Raw genomic sequence first — 17,805 nt, forward strand, 5'->3', positions numbered from 1 at the left:
TAGATAGATAGATAGATAGATAGATAGATAGATAGATAGATAGATAGATAGATAGATAGATAGATAGATAGATAGATAGATAGATAGATAGATAGATAGATAGATAGATAGATAGATAGATAGATAGATAGATAGATAGATAGATAGATAGATAGATAGATAGATAGATAGATGATAGATAGATAGATAGATAGATAGATAGATAGATTCATAAAGTAAACTTAAAAAAATCTTTTCATTTGAACTTTCTCTAAAAGAGGCATAGCGATCCTTTTAGTGCCCTGCTTCAACTTCACCCTGAAAAAAGGAGCATATAAAGCAAACTCTATCTAAATCAAATACTCTGTCTGGCAAAAACTGCCAAACCGTAGCGGAGTTTCATTTGTGCTGAGAACCGAGTGTCTATTAAATTGGTGCCTCACCTTGTCACACTCTGTTGAACAGAGTAATTAAGCAAACTCTGCAGTTCAAACATGAGATGGTATCATTATGAATTCCTCACTTGACATGGGCAGATAAATAGTGTTGGTTAATTCACTTTTTTTTTTGCCTGTTTAGGTTGCATAAAAGTACACCATGCAAAATATCTGCTTCTTATGTTGACATTGTACTTTTATGTGAGTGTCCAAGTATGTTTATTTATACATTTCTTTGCTTTCACTATAAACAATATATCTGCCGTTGAAATGGATCCACTACATCTGGAGGTCAGGCCTTACATTCAATCTTGAGCACATTGAAAAAAAAAATCCATTAGGGTTCATCTTTCCTGCATCAGCCATTCTATTGTGGTGCTGCAGTGAGATCTGTTTTCATCAAGCAGATTCAATACGTGAGCTGGGCAATGAAAAGAGTGCAATAGAGTTAGATGAGGAGAGGAGAGGTTGGGGGTGACACGGTAAGGTTGGGTGGGGGTGGTTGAGGTTGTGGATAGAAAAGCAAGTACAAATTGTAAAGAAGAATAAAAAAAAGGTAACTCTTATTCAAAATGAGCATATAGCTCCAATTTTCTGTACCTCCTGGACTTCATTATTTGATATTTCAGAGATAATTCAGTTGAGTGAAATGAGGTTATTCGATCTCAACGAAAAGCTGAAAGGTGTAGTGTTTTTCCAAATGTGGCTCCATTTCAATTGAAGTATGCAGATATTTGAAAGTACTCCAAAACAAGAGCAACAACATAAACATACAACAAATAACCTGATTGTATAACTCCAAGGATTCAGACAAAGTAGTATTTTGCAGTGGTTGATTATAGTCACAGGGCTTTTGGTAAGAATTGATAAGTGGCTTTGCTTAATTGGTTATTTTTCTGGGTGCTTTGTTACTGGCAGACTGATACAAAGACACAATTTATTCCCATTCGTTTTGATGCATTTACAAAAACATGGCAAAGATAAACCATATTGACAGAAGTAAAACAGGAATTTTAGATCTGAAATATGATTCTGAAACATTTCTAAGCTTGTCAAGGATGAATTGATGGATGATTCATTTTATAACATTATTTTAGGGACATTTTTATTTTACTCTGTGAGAACCACTGCTTAAAAAAAGACCTTGAAAACAGTTCAAAGAAAACAACTTAAGCTACACATCAAGTAGTCATTTACTGGGGAGCAAAATACTTTTTCTTAAGACATTTTTAGTCTTTTTTGCCTTACTTTCTTTTAAATTTTATTGTGTGGTTTGATTTAATATGTTAGTCCTGTTAAAATATTACTATATATGAGCTTAAATGTAGTAAGCTTAAAGAAAGTGAGGTACTATCAACGGCCATATTTGAGCCTTCTCTGATATAGAGGTTAATAATCGGTTTGGATACAAAAAGCTTCCCAAAGAAGAACTTAAAAGCAACAGTTTATTTTCTTTCAGATCACTCTGTTGGATTCTTCAAATTCACCCACACTGATGCTTTTGTCCACTTATTTGTGATTCACTATCTAGATAGTGGCAGACTGCACTGAAGCACCAACCAATCATCTGTTGCCCCCGGAAGCAAAGTCATTAGACAATAGCAGACAGAATCCCAGACAAGATTATGTCTGCTGAAGGGCTAATGGGGACGTTTAACTGAAATATGGTTTTACGTTGGTCTGCTTCAGATGTGTTGACATCAGTTCAGTTAAATTTGCAAAACACAATCATCAAAAAGAACACTATATGTTAAATAAATCAGGCCAGCGCTGAACTCAGTTAAATTTTGTAGGGTTAGACAAAGTACAATTATAATTTTAATTTTAATCGCCATGGTTTCCATAGAAAATGTCATGTTTTATATTAACATCAGCAAAAATAGGCTTGTAATTCCACCTGCAATGTAATATTTAATCAGGCAATTCCTCAGAGTTAGTTATTCATTTCTACAGTCATCACATACTTGCTCAGAAGAAGGAGTTACTGCTAATTTAAGAACTGAATGCAGTGTGATGGGTTTCCATCGCTCTGCAACTTTTTACCAAGCATTACAGGCATAAACTAAGCATTAGAGACTTGTTTTATAACTAAAATTATCTAATTATAGATTTTCAACCCATTCTCGCATTTGGAGGTTTGTTTTTTCATTTTTGATTAGCCTACCACTGTAGAGGCCTTAGCTAAAGATCCAACCTAAAAATGCATTATAGTGCAGGACAAATGGTTCTGCCACCCAAATTTTCTTTAATCATAAATCTTGTCTAATCCATATAGCTATGAATTGATTTTATTTCATCCATTCGTCTTCTGTATTTGCTTGATTTGATCCGATTCAGTTTTGCAGAGTGACTCAATTACCAGTCACACTTCATTTTAGAAACTAACAAGGCTAATAACCTTAGGGCTGAAAGTCGTCAATTAACCTAACATGTATGTTTTCAATTGTGGAATAAAGTAGTGGAGTACTTGCAGAAAATGCATGCATGAAAACATGCAAAAGTACAAAAAATGGAAAACTCCAACAATTGCAAAGAACTTGTGACACTTGACCCCAGAGTTCAAGTCAACATTAAATCCAATTCAGTAGAGAAGAAGAGAAAAAGAAGGCAGTTTATGGTACTGGTTTTTGAAGTAGTTGCTGTCAATCACTGATGTTCAACAGTTACTCAGATGCAATTTATTAAAATATTAAAAAAGGGAAAACCTGAAAATAGTTTAAAATATATCAGCAGCAATATCTGCATCAACATAAAATTAAAATTATTTATTTATTAATTTGTCTATGCTTCAAATTAATCCATCAAGTTTCTTCAAAACATGTTTATTTTTTTGTATTGTTGGTCACTTCTTTATAAGAACACTTTGGCTATTGTTATCTTTTAGTTAGTACACAAAACCATCAATTATCAGATCTATACAAATATTTGACACAATGTTTGCTAAACCGCTCCTCTTGTGCTTGTAGTGTTCTAGGAAAAAGATTTTCTTGGTTTAATCCACTCATTCATAGTGGAAGTTAATTGAAAATGTTTTTTTTTCTCTAGTCACAACATGAAAGACATAATTAACCACTTTCCTAATTTTGCAAGGAGTACACTTTCAATAGTCATTGTCATTTCTGCTAGTTATTGTGTTGTGGTCTGAAATTGCACCTGGACTAACTTGATATCTTTGACAGAGCCCTTTTTCTCTGATGCTCCACTGCACTTGGCAAAGCCTCTCTCTGCTTCTCTCCATTAATGCCCTGACTGTCATAGCATCTACAAGTTCCAAAACACATTAGAAATTTAATAGCCTTGCTCAGGTTGCATTGATCTTATCAATGCAGCCCCAGAACAGATACACATCTCTTGCTACCGGTGAATAATTTTTTGGGCTCACGAGCAAAGTGGCCACATTGTAGTCACTTTCCACTTTCAAATACACCTGAACTTGCTGAAAGCAAAGCTGTTTATTCATTGGCTGAAAAACTTTGTTCTATGTGAGCCTCACACCTGTGTGCCTAAAATATATTTAAGCTGAAAAGGCCTATATGGTGTTTTAAAATGCTAGCAGCTGGAATAAATTATCTTTGATGAAGTTTTTTGTGCTTCATTCAGAAGGAGCCATCATCAGACTTGCTTGAGTGTGATGTTTTGAATATGTAACAGATGATGAATGTATAATCAGGGAGGTAATGTCATGCATAACAGCAGAGTAAGAGGAGAAAGAGCTATATGCACAAACAACCCTAGCTCCATCAAAGGTATTATCTCATCATCATCTCAAGTTTTTCTTGAATATAAAATGTAAATTTGGCAGAATAGTGGTCAGTGTATTGCTAAAGAGCTGCAGGCTGCATTCATATTCAGATCTATTCTTCTAATTTCTTTTGTTACATTTTAGAAGAATAATTTCCAAACAAGCTCCTTATCTTCAGCTACTAAGGTTAATTATCAAGTAGTAATCCCACCACGACTGTCATGTTAACTTGGACGGAAGCCTGTGTTTTCGTCTCATGCTTTTGTTTTTCCTCACAAGGTATTAAGTGCTCCTGGCAGGTGCTCGCTCCCCAAGCCTGTGTGAATGAAATATGAGCTGCAATGTCAACTGAACTTGTCACAGACAAGCTGGGATGAATAAATGATAAGAGAGTAGAGGTGTGTTTTAATGTGTTCGCTCGCCGACGGAGGCTCCCAGCTAGGGTATTATCTCCGACTGTACACCTGCTGGTTTTCTGTGTAAACCTGGAACAAAAGGAGATACTTTGGTAAAGATGCTTTCAAGGAAGAAGAAAATCTCTGCAATTCTAACTTTGTATAAAATATGACATTTCAAACGTCCTGCCGTTAAATGTGTTTACAGTTCTCGCCAATATGAACTTTAAAATTGTCTTTTAAGACTTTCTGCTCTTTGGAGCTAATACTGTACCCCCCATTCAGATGAAGAAAACCTATTTCTCTTCTGAAAGACCTTCATTTTCAGGCATTTTTAAAAGGGATTACAGGGTCTGAAAAAAAAAAAAAGAAAATTGATGGAACGTCTGTCGCTTTTCACCACAGCTCAACAAGCCTAGTGATAGAATGGGACTTGTATTACTTATTCCAATGTTTATTCGGGCGTAGATGATTTTGAATGATCAATGCCTCTAGTGGAACAAAAATCCCTTTTGCTTGTTTGATGGCCTCTTGAAGTCATCAGCCAGGAGAGAGGATGGTTTCTTTTTAAACTGGTTTCCTTACGTTTTTTTCCCCCCCTCCACTTTTTGTGTGATTGTTTATTTTCAAATTGTCCCTCAGGTTAATGTTCCATTTTGGTATTTCACACCTCCCTCTCCCATAAAAGAACCATCAGCGCTATAAATCACTGGACAAACAGAGACTTGTGCAAATCCTGAAAGGTTCAAAGATTTATGTAACACATTCATGTTTTCCACTTTCTCATTTTAGTACTCCACGGGTAAAGCCGAGCTAATAAAAGGTCCTATTAATATTTCCTGTTGCTTGGCAACGGCAGGCAGCAAGTAATAGCATTCTGCAGAAAAATAGATGACCGATAAGGAAAAATTCAATTCTTTTCTCATCTCCTGGGAGAAAGTGCCTTATTTCTCTGGCAATGTGATATGAAACTGTAGTTGTATATTAAGAAATATTTTAAAAGAAGTAGAGGTTACTTTCCAATTTCACCATTTTAAAGGGATTTTTTTTTTTATTGCATGCTTGAATGACAACTCATCTATTTTCTCCACCTTGATAAGGTCAGTTAACATTAATATTGTCAAAGAATAAAGTGACTTAATTTCTGCCTATTAATAAAAAAAAATGAAAAAAAATATGATGTTATTTCTTTTCATTCACACTGGAGGTGTTTTTAAGAGAGCCGTTTTTTTGCAAATAAAATCTTTTATTATAGTCTCGCTTTTCACCATGATCAAAATACGAAGAGTAGCATCTCCCAAGTGGCACTTTGTAATCATATTTCTGAAGCAGAAGAGTGAAATATGAGCTATCATGTTTTTTTTTCCCCCTGACTTTATCCACGGTAGATGTAATCAACAGTGGTATTCAAGCAAAGAACAGAAGCTAAAGAAAACACAGCTTCAGTCACAGTAGATAGACAGTGTTATGAGAAGCTGATACAAAGATAAGGAATTTTATATTACACTTAGCCACGCACCCCCGCTGAGATTTATCACGGCATGAAATCATGTCCATATTGCACCGTGCCCCATCTCAGTCATCCATCAGGTTATTCTGCCTCTGGTGGCAGGAGTGTTCAGCCACAGAGGCGGGGGAGAGCTGTGTCGTCTCGCTCTGGGACGCCTCTCCCTCCTCGCCTCACCTCCTGCTGTGCCACCAGCCACCACTTCAAAACAACGCTGCCACTCTGGTTGGTTAACGTGCTCAGGAGTGGCTTGAGGCAGGGTGACTAAAGAGACACTTGGTTTATTTGCTTAGAATGCGGGCTGAATTTGGGGACCACAGATGTTTTATCACAGAAGAGCACAGAATGTAGTTTAAAGATGTCTTAAATATGACAAACTATGCCAACATTTTCATAAGATTAAAGAAGAAAGTTCCATTATGACTTCATGTCTTCTTTTTGTGTCATCATTAATTATTCTGAGACCTTAGAAAGTGATCTTAGTGTTCCCTGTTGCTATCACAGATGTGGAGAAAAAATAAATCAAGGGAAACCTATTAAACAAATCTGTGTTACAGGTTGGTACTTTTAATGGTCACAGTAATCAGTGGTTGTTTTATTTGGCATTTTGCTGCTATAATAGTTCAAATCTTGACGATAAGGTGAAAAAGGCCCCTGTCAGATGTGTGAAATTCTCGGTGTGTGTGTTTTTTTACATACACATTTTATTTTGACATGACCTTTAATTGCATGGCATATAGAATATGGTGTGCTTTTTCATAAATATGTGTGCTCTTTGTTGTTTTGTGTTCATTACTTCTGCATTTTTTCTGGTGCCCTGAGCACACACACACGCAGTGTGTTTGACACGGCAGTCAGGAGTCTCATTAGTGGCAGTGGAGGAGCCTTGCCTTCTGCTGTCATGAGTGTGTGTCCCCGCCGCTCCTCACAACCATCTCCTACATGTCATGTCAGCCAAGGCTCTGATTCTCTGACGCTGTGCTTTGTGAGGTGAGCTCAGAGACACACCCGGGCGGAGAGGGAGCAAGAAAGGGGGAGAAAAAGGGACCACAAGAGAGAAAAAGAGAGGGGGTGGAACTGTGGAAGAAGAAAGAAAACTAGGGGTGGTAGTGGAAGGGATTGGAGGGGGGATAAAAGTAAAGGAGGTTCTATCTCACATTATTGGTAATGAGGAACATGGAGGATGGTGCCAAGGGGGACATCATGACATTACTATCTGCAAATCAACCTCTGCTTTTTTCACTGCCAAAGATTCACTCTGAAAAATGTTTAAGGGGCTCACAGTTCTCGCAAAAAACACCAACTTCTTTCTTCAAATCATTCCTCCTGAGTTATTTTAACACTGTCTCCCATAATTTTGTTTTTAGATTCAATCCTGTGTTTAAACAGGTTAAAGTTTCTATCTGATCTATTTGAAATGGATCATTTTATTTTATTTTTGGGTCTGATATATCACTTTAGAATAAATCCTGAACAGTAACAATAACAGTTATTTAACCTGAATGGCTAAAAAAATGGAAGAAAAATATTAAATAAATCTAATTTATAAAATAGCTCTTAAGTTTATCTTTTGCAATATAGGAGTTTCCTTATCTTATATAGAGGGCAACATGTTTGACATCTTTTAATAAGGCCAAGTACTCCAAGTGCAAGTAAAATATTGGCAAAACTTAATAACATTGACTCACAGTTGGGATAATAATTCTGCTGTGGGGCACCAAACATGAAACAGGGATTTTAAAAAATCTACAGATGCCTGAATAGATTTAAAGATACTCACTAATAGCACATATTTGATATAACTGTTGTAATAAATATATATTAAAAAATTGTTCTAAAAAATACTGATTGATTTTGAGTTTTATATTTTGTCAATATGACCAGAGCTCAGTTAGTGATCTCATTTATTGGCAATACTTGTACTGAACAGTACTCAAGAGCTAGTGTACTCCCTGATGACATATCAGGATGTCTGAGGCAATTTTGTTTACTGACTTTGGAATCTTATTATTGTAATTATGATACCTGAATAATTTTGTTTTGTGTAGTTCTAACCTTTAAAAGTAAAATTTGCACATTTGTGATTTTTACAAATTATAAATCACAAATAATTTGTGATTTCTACAAACTACATGTTAACACTCCAGCTCTAATATATGATTTTTACGTGTCAAAGACATGTTTGAAACTTCTTCATAATAGATTATGACATCTATTCACCTGTTTATTATCTTTTACAGTAGCTTACATTTAAGTTGTTGATATTTTCCATGTAAACTTATTCTGTAATCTCAGCTGAGCAGAGAAAGTAGAGAAACATGTGGCTTAGAAATTTGGCTTGGAATATTATGTAGATTTGCTGCTGAAATGATCAAAGTAATTTGTTTTGACAACACAAAAGGAGCTCTGTTCAAATAAATACTGAACAATAATATTTTTCTGTGCTTTGCTTTAAAGATACACTTATTTTTCTGTTTGAAACATCAGGCATCCACTGTTCATCATATCTCTTTACTTAGCATCTGTCTGATGTCACAAGAAGGCCGACACAGCGCTTTGCCTTTGCTTTCATACATAAGCAGCGTATGATTCATGAATCCACTCTCTTATTAATTCTCTTCAGCTTGTGTAAATGACCCTCCAGGGCATCTATAAGCTTGATAAACCAAAGACACGCATGATAGGAGAGAGAAAGAGACACAGAAAGGAAGCAAGAAGGAGGAAGGAGGGAAGCAGAGGTGGGAGGCTTGAAGGCTCTTTGCGGTACAGAGTTGTTAGTGCTTTGCCCTCGGGGTAAATGAGAAGTAGCTTTGAGGGCTGTGAGGAGCCGGGTCTGTTCCCAACCTAAAGGCGTGTTTACCACCTTGTTGCGCGCCGGCTGTGCTTTTGAAGGATCAGTCTCGAACGCGCCTCTAATTAAAGCTGTCATGGCCGGGTGCCTGCAGGGATAATGTTCTATTATTATAGTCATTTGTTTCAATTAAACGCTGGCTGATTTTACAATAGCAGCCGTGAACCTGTGTGAGTGAGCCATCACTCCAAACAAGATGGCTCCAGTCGAGCAGTGAGTAGGAAAGGAAGTCTTTGGAGTCACAGAAGCATCGATCACTGTGCAGCTTGTTCAAACAGGGCAGGACGGGATGGGGAAACTTCTGATACTGCTGATTAAAAGAGTCAGTAGGTGATTTCTCTTTGAAAACCAAATTAGACAAATATCAAAGAACATCTAAGGACAAGATGCTTCATCATTGTTATAATTGTATTTATAACTTAAAATTCAAAGGTAAATTCTCTTTATATTTTTAAAGCACTCAATCATTTTTCTTATATCTATTGTATTAACATTTACAGAATCAATAGCATAATGGACTAGTTTTGTGATGATGCCAGTGAAATAAATTTTGCATACTTTTATCTGCATTGTCAGAGTTATGGTAAATGGTATAATAACATTAGCAGGTAAATCCTAGAGTTCAGTTGCTGCGCTCAACTGTGGAGCATAATTCTCCTTCTTTTCTTATAGCTGTGTATAGGACTTTCTTCTTTTCTTCTTACATCTCAGTGCTGGTGGTCAAATCCCTTTAGCTAAATCAAATGGTGCAGGCAATTGGATTGGCCATGAAACCATTTTGAAGGTAGGGTCAGAAGGAGCAGAGGGGGAACAATGCCTTTGTGATATTCCATCTCTCACACATTGTGCTACACATAATTGGAAAGCCTTTGTTATTTGACTCCCATTTGACTATGATGTACAAGATGTGAATACAAACATGACAGGCGTAACGAAGGCAGAGTAACGAGCTCACACCGAGTTTCCTGGCTTTACATCACATTTGGCTTTGCCTGGCTGCCTGTCACCAAAAGTAAAACCCAACTGTCCCATTTCTGACTTTGGAAAGGCATTTTTTTATAATATATATATATATATATATATATATATATATATATATATATATATATATATATATATATATATATATATATATATATATATATATATAATATATATATATATATATATATATAAAAATAAAAAAAATTGGATAAACATCAGAGGAAAGCCGTTGTGGTAGATGTAGCAATACCAAGTGATTGCAACATCAGGAAAAAGGAGCACGAGAAACTGGAGAAATACCAGGGCCTCAGGGAAGAACTGGAGAGGGCCTGGAAGGTGAAGACCACAGTGGTGCCTGTGGTCATCGGGGCCCTCGGGCAGTAACCCCCAAACTGGAGCAGTGGCTACAACAGATCCCAGGAACAACATCAGACATCTCAGTCCAGAAATGTGCAGTCAAGATACTGCGCAGAACCCTCAAGCTCCCAGGCCTTTGGTAGAGGACCCGAGCTCAGAGGATAAGAACCACCCGCGGTGGGTGAGAAGGGAATTTTTTTCATACCTTTTACCGTATTTCTAACACCCTTGTCCCTAATGGGTTCGGGAGGTGCTGGTTCCTATCTCTAGCTAACATTGTGGACGAGAGGCGGGGTGCAGGACCTGGACAGGTTGCCAGCCTGTTCCATGCTTTTCTCTACTTTAGGTTTTATATTTTTATTGTGTCTGATATTGGCCAGAAAAAATATCACATTCTTATTGATTCTGATAAATAATATTAAATGAAAATACATTACAATAAAGTGTTCTAAGAACAAGTATATCACAATCCTATGAAAAAAACAAAAGAATGCAGAGCCCACTAAATGATCAGATCAGTAAATCTAGGGTACAAAAACTATTTCTGTCTCATATACTAAGCAGAAATATTTTAAGTGTCGGTTAAAACACCATGGAGGCACCAGACAATTTTAATATCTTTCTTTACAGAAAAATGTAAACACAATTAGAAGAAATAAACTTAAGTATAAACACCTGCTTGTCTTATCTGGTTTTAAATATTTAAAACAACTCAAATTGAAAATAATTAAATCCACAACATGCAAGATCATATTTTCTAGTAATAAACGCATGCACTTTCCCACTAGACCACTAGAAAGTTTATATTGTTTCCAAATCACCCTTTTACCTAGAGTTATGGTATTTCTGGCTTCCGGCTGCTTGTCTCATCAATTATGACTTATCAGTCTGCCTCATGTACAGTAAGATGGATGTATACTGGGATTTTGTGAATGTCACATGTTTGCAATGACATCAGATATACCATATTATTGGGAATAAATACATTGCTTATCTTTATTTGCTAACATACGCAGCTGGCTGACTAGTAGCACTACTATCAGCTCTATAACACGAGGAAATACCAAACTCTGGTATATTAATAAAATTAAGTTTTTCCAAATCTTGAGTTACCTTAAAACCTTAAAACAACGTTGTCTGTCTGTCTTTACTTCTAGTGATCAGAATCCAGCATTTTGGATGTTGCCTAATCAAATAAGTATCTTTTTTTTTGGTTTGCTAAAAATGCTGCAATTTAGAAGTCACAGCTACCTTCCTGTTTTCGATGTAATGTTACCATCACTTAATAAAAAGAGCAAAGACCAATTAAATAGAGTTGTTCTTTGTGCACTTTTACCTTGCAATTTGAAAGACACCATTAGGAATTAGCATACAGTACCTATGGCAACCGGCAACCTTTATCAGATTCTTTCATAATATTTGCACAGCCGTCTGCAGCCGGTTTTATTTAGCCCCGGTTTGATGCCACTGTGTGATAACCTCTTGCTTTTTCTTCCTCATACAGGTGAAAGCACCAATTAAAGCACTCAGTTGCAAAAAGAACACTGGAATTATTGTAAGAAATAAATTATTATGGTGACAGTACTTTGAGCAAGAGGCAAGAATTCAGTAATATGACTAAAAGTTGTTTTCTGACACTATGATTTTAAATAGCTTTGCAGTTGTGTTGAAATAACTTGTTTACTTATTTTTTAGATTGCAATGACCTCATGAAATAGGAATCAAAACATGCAAATTTATCACAACAGCTGAAGCCACACACATAAAATCAGTGAAAAGTGATACTTAATGTAAAAGATGAAGTCTTTTATTTAGTGAAAATAATTTCTGATATTGCTTCCACAAGAGATAAATGACAGATTTTTGTCTATTGTGGCATTTATCTTTTATTATAGCTGTTTTTTTATATTTGTATCCAGATACTAAGTTTTTCAATATAAAGCATTGCTCTCCTTTTCCTGAACTGCTTTGCATGTCTCTTTCTTGTTTATATTAAACATGGTGTGACTGAGATTAAAGGGTGACAATTTTGCTAGGAGGCTGTTGCTATGGAAATGCATCTGCCACAGCAATGATAGGCCATTCTTGTTTGATTAATTGTTTTTTCTTCAGTACTTCTTGGGTAGGGAGAATCCTTCCAAGTCCATGGAAATGAAAAATTAATAGATTGTGTTCCTTCTTCTCCATCCATTTCTTTTTTTTCTCCTTGGTTTTTAGAACAACTTATTTTGCCATCACTATTTTCTCACATTTTCAGTAGTGTAGTAATGATGTTCTAAATTAGATTGGAAGTCTGAGATTTCCGTGGATGGGGGAGGTTACAGCTTGCTTATTTGAAATGCAAAAGGAATGTCTTTGTTCAGGGCTGGCTTTTGTGAGCAGCTGCTGAGGCAAATGCAGAATCTAATGTAGTGTGAATATTATGAGTTTTCAAAGCAGGCCAGAGAAGTGCAAAACATTACTTTGTAGTCCGTTTTTATTCCAGCAATCTTCTGGGACCAATTATGATTAGAGAATCAAGCCTTCATCTCTGAACGTCAGCGCGTGTTTATCAAGACCTCGTATGCTGAGGCCCTTTCAATTTGATCTTTTTAGCACTGCACTAATGTGTTATGTATTATTTAACTCATAAATGTTTAAAAGAACTAACAAATGCAAGCTCATCACTTTCTGATCTGTAAATTGCCAAATATTCCCATTTATGCTTGCATTAAAAGCATCCTTTGCAAGGTGCTCATGTTATGTCCGCAGGACTCTTGAAGAAGAGCTTTTGATCTGGTTATTATTGGAGATTAAAGATAGCGAAGACCAGAACTTTGTGAGAACCTGACACTGTAATTATTGCAGGGTGTTCTTCAAGCAGGGTTCTCTCTCCAGCTGTGAGCACCACTTTTGCTTCTATTTGTGATTCGAGTTATTGCGAAAAAGGTGTTGTTTGACGTGGCACTAAGTAATTTTTTCTTACTTCACTGCACACAGTGAGCATAATGTACCTACAGGGGGCTGATGGGGTTGTTGATCAATATCATTGGCTCAGTGATTGCTTCACCAGGTGCTGAAAGCTCTGGCTTCTCAAGAATTTGTTTTCAGCTGCAGGAACTGAAGTCCTTCTTCATAACCAATTAAGCCTGAGAACTGCTGCATTTATTCCCTCAAGAGGTCATCGGAAATAAGCAGAAATGAAAGTAAAAGAGAATATCTTCAAAAATTACATTTCATTTTAAGGGATTCGTCATCAAATAGAATAACATTCACATTCTGCATTAGGATACGGTTCACTGAGTGAATCATTGTGGTGAGAAAAGAAACAGAATAGCTGAAACTAGACATTAAAAGACTGGACATCTATATTTTAATATATGTTTCTATTTACTTCCAATTTTTGTATTTTCAGCATCATTATTTAACTTTTACTAAAATGTAAATTGTGCACCTGTCAGGTGTTTCAACCCAAGTGGTTACCAAAGCTGGTACTAGAGCCTGTTCTTTACTGATTACAAACTATTACATAATGGCTTTTATTTTCCACATCCAGAGATGTAGCTTAGAGCAGCACCATTACATCACTAAGAAAATTCTTTGGACTCTTGGTAGAAGATATATATATGGATATATATATATATGTATATATATATATATATATATATATATATATATATATATATATATATATATATAATATATATATATATATATATATTATATATGTGTGTGTGTGTGTGTGTTTGTGTGTGTGTGTGTGTGTGTGTGGGGGGGGGGGTGCGTGTGTGTGTGTGTGTGTGTGTGTGTGTGTGTGTGTGTGTGTGTGTGTGTGTGTGTGTGTGTGTGTGTAAATCATAATATTTATTATTAATATTGTCACTGCATAATCTGATCCTGATCTTGATTATCGACTATGACTAAGAAAAAAACAAAACAAACAAAGCTTATATTTTTTTCTTCATCACAATATCCCAGCAGTCCTTTTGAGCTTTAATATCTTGACCACAAAACAATGTATTTATATCCAGTGTGAGGATTGAGGGCAAGTGAAGTCTACCCAGCAGGTTAGAATATTATTTGCTGGACGAATTAGAATTCATGGCACTTAAAATATGCCCTACCAAATATTTCATCTGAGTAATTCATTGGGATTGAGAAATGGCATGCATTGTTATTGTGATATTTTTGCAGGTCTGCTTTTTATGTTTATTGAAGGCAGAGGTTTAAATGTTTTTTGTCATACATTTTACAAATAAAAAGCAAAAATGACTCATATTTAAAGACCGCATTAGTCTCCACAAGACCACCCTCTAAATTGTGCACCTATCTGAATGTCTATTGTGGCATATATCCTGTGGCATATATCCTGGGCAATTTAAAAATGTGTTTCTTTCCTGGACTGGTTTCAACTTAATACTAACATAGAACCAGTAAAACAGAGCCAGTGTTTACAGTAGCTGAAACAGAACTACTGCCAAGAAAGCACTATCGACAGGGAAGCTAAGTTTGGTGAAACAAAAACTGAGAGTAGCACTGAAATATTTTTGTTTAATGTTGAGAAATATTTTCAGTGATGGGATTTGGCCGTAATTATGTCAGTCAACAAGCTAAATATGCTAACTGCTCAGTTCTTGATCGGTTAAACTCTACAAAAACATCAATGATTCTTTCAATACATTCTTCTGACATATTCTAAAACATAATCATTAACTGGTTCACTTATATTCAAAAAGAGGAGGGAATTAGAATAAAGTTTAAAGGAATGTAAAGAAGCTCATTCCAAGGAAGATTGTAGTGGTTACCACTGTAAATCATGAACAAATTGCTGTGATATTAAGTGTAAGGAAGTCTTCTTTTGCACCACCATCACCACTAGCAGGATGCCCAATGTTTTCTTTACAAAGTGCTAGTTCAGCAGTGGTTCTGCCTCACCATTGGTCTGCCTGAAGTGAATTTCAACCTGTATAATTGTACAGTTTGGAATGGATTTCCTCATGGCTTTTGGCTTGACTTCCTAAGCTGACACAACCTGATTACTTATAAAAAAAGTTCTGACATCTTTCATTGAGTGTCATACAACTGAAATTAACAACATTCCTGTGTTAACTGGACCTAATATCAAATTAGATTAGACCCCTGGTTGACTGCTTTGATATGTTGATGCAAAACACCAAACTTTTGAAGATCAAATGTGGATGCCACAAAAACAGTAAGATAAAGCAAATCTGAGTGTGAGGAACCGAAAAAAATTAAAAACAGGCACAGAAACCAACAAGTCAAGTGTGAAATCAAAAATAAGTTATTTTTTCTGGTCTAGCAGGAAGCTTCAGCATTAATGGGTGTGTGTGACGCCGTTTCAGTAAGAATTTGTTTTATGTGTTTTTTGAAACATAAAAAAAAAAAAACTTGTTTCATAGAGGATAATAGTTACTTTAATACTTTGTAACTCATTAGTGCATTCCGTTTCATTCAACCCCCCATAGAAAATAACATTTCAGATCCTTGGGCAGTGCTGGATTATTTTGCCCCCCCAAAGAAAACATTTTAAAATTTTAGAACGTGCAAGTACCTATTAATGGGTTCAGGTCTACATTAGCTTCATGAGCGAATTTATTTATTTTTTTCCCCCCAAATATTATGCACTCTATGTCACATCAAAAATGTCATCTCCACCTAAAAATATTTGTACATTTGGCTAATTGGCAACATTTATTGCTCTGAGCAGAGAAGATAGTAAAGCTGGTGTTCTTCTCTCATCCCAGATGCAGGAGATGGCTTTGCACCACCACCAACAGCAACACCATCACCAGCACCCTGACGGCGCTCATTACGATCCTGCCCGTAACCACCCCATGATAAACAGGTCACCTCCGATACTGCCCAACCCCATGAGCGCACTGTCTCAGCTAAACCCTCAGGTCAGCCGGAGCGCACTGCTTCATGGTTCCCCCTCGCCTCCTGGAAGTAAATCAGCCACACCCTCTCCTTCAAGCTCCAATCAGGAGGAGGAGACAGATCCTCATTCAAAGGTACTGATGTGGCTTCTTTAGTAGAGGCAGGGGCTTGTCTGACATGGTTTAATGCCCAGCATAGTGAATGGTTTTGGATGAATTAAGAATTATTTTTGAGTTTTTGATAGTTTTGCTGGAGCTGGAGTTAAAAATATTACACTACTCTTATGTGTGTAATTGCTTGGTAGTTTAGCACTAAGTTCAGTGTCTTGCCACGTGTGGTTGGTTTTCTGAATGTTGAAAACACACTCTTTATTAATCAAAAAGGGAGCGCAAAAGTTTAACTTTCATAGGAGGTGTGCAACAAGGAAACGTTTGCCCTTTAAGAAAAACAAAACCAATTTAAAATTTGCCAGAAAAAAAAAAAAAAAAAAAAAAAAAAAAAACATCCAGTCAAGACTTTTGGAATCATGCTTTTTTGGCAAAAGTAATATAAAATCTAATTATCCAAACACCAGAACAAGTTACATGTTTTACGTAAACCAAACACAGCATGCCAGGAAAAGAAAGACACACAAACTGTAAGGCATAGAAGTGGCTACGTCATGGCTTGGGAACAGCAGGGTCTGGCGATCTCACCATCATGTTATTGTACTTTGCTCAAAGGCTGCTTGAGGAAAACTTAAAAACATTCTGTCACAAAATTCAAGCTGATGTAGAAGTCGAATAACAAGTCGAACGTATCTGAGTCAAAGCTGAGATCTTTAGAATAGCTATGAAATGGTAGGGTGTTCGAACTTTTTGGTGAGCTAGAAAATATTTTCTTCAAGAGTAACACAATGCACACTATGTTGATCATCTGTGAATATTTTTTTTTTCAGAGGTAAAATTGATTAGATTTCAAAACATAAACATTTCTCTATGAAGAACTGACTACTCAGTGAAGTTTCCTTTTTTTTTGTTTTGATACTTGAGTAATATTTATGTCCGAAAATCATACATATCAGATCTCTGGCACTTCTTTAGTCATGTTCAGGTTATATCTAAATTCTGCTTTTGTTGAAATGTTTTTTTTAACAAAAGCAGATTTCAGGCTAAACAAGATTTTTAGCCTGATGTTGTTTATGCACCGTAGCCACAATCCATTTTTACTGCTCAGTTTTCATCAGGAGGAATGCAGATGAGTATATAACTGACTTTGCCACCTCATCAATGTTTCAGATTCATCTCTTTTTAGCCGGCAGTTCGTAGTGATAGTGTATAAGTAAAGGGGGATGCTTTGGTTTAAAAAATATATTTCTAGGCCTATACATCTCTGCCGGGCTTCACAGGGCGCATGTGAATAAAAATGATTACCATCTCTTCTATCAGTAAGTAATTCCATTTGCTCTCTCCAATTCATTCTGAGACCACATCAAAGCCAGAGCAGATACATCAGACGATTTAAAATTCCCTTCAGCCCAGGCATGAAAAGTCTGAATTTATGACTTGCTGAGCAACTGCAAAATAAAGATTTGAAAAGGTCTGATAAATTCAACTAGCACATGATATTTCTGACAAAGTGCTCTAGGAGAGAAAAAAGACAATTTCTGTCAACTTGTGAAAGTGTTTCTGTCAGTG

General features: G+C 36.1%; 1 protein-coding gene across 3 annotated transcripts in view; it reads left to right on the forward strand.

Annotated features, from left to right (window-relative positions):
- tox2 (TOX high mobility group box family member 2) overlaps nucleotides 1-17,805 on the forward strand; it is a 117,114-nt gene that overhangs the window by 86,246 nt on the left and 13,063 nt on the right. For 2 of the 3 annotated variants that reach the window (XM_055027675.1, XM_055027674.1), the window contains exon 5: nucleotides 15,997-16,263. The exons of the other annotated variant lie outside the window; for it this stretch is intronic. In XM_055027675.1, the coding sequence (XP_054883650.1) occupies nucleotides 15,997-16,263 (267 nt within the window). The remainder of the gene's footprint in view (nucleotides 1-15,996; nucleotides 16,264-17,805) is intronic. 3 annotated transcript variants of the gene reach the window in all.

This window comes from Poeciliopsis prolifica, unplaced genomic scaffold, assembly GCF_027474105.1.
Source record: "Poeciliopsis prolifica strain line A6 unplaced genomic scaffold, Auburn_PproV2 SCAFFOLD003, whole genome shotgun sequence".
Taxonomy (NCBI): Eukaryota; Metazoa; Chordata; class Actinopteri; order Cyprinodontiformes; family Poeciliidae; genus Poeciliopsis; species Poeciliopsis prolifica.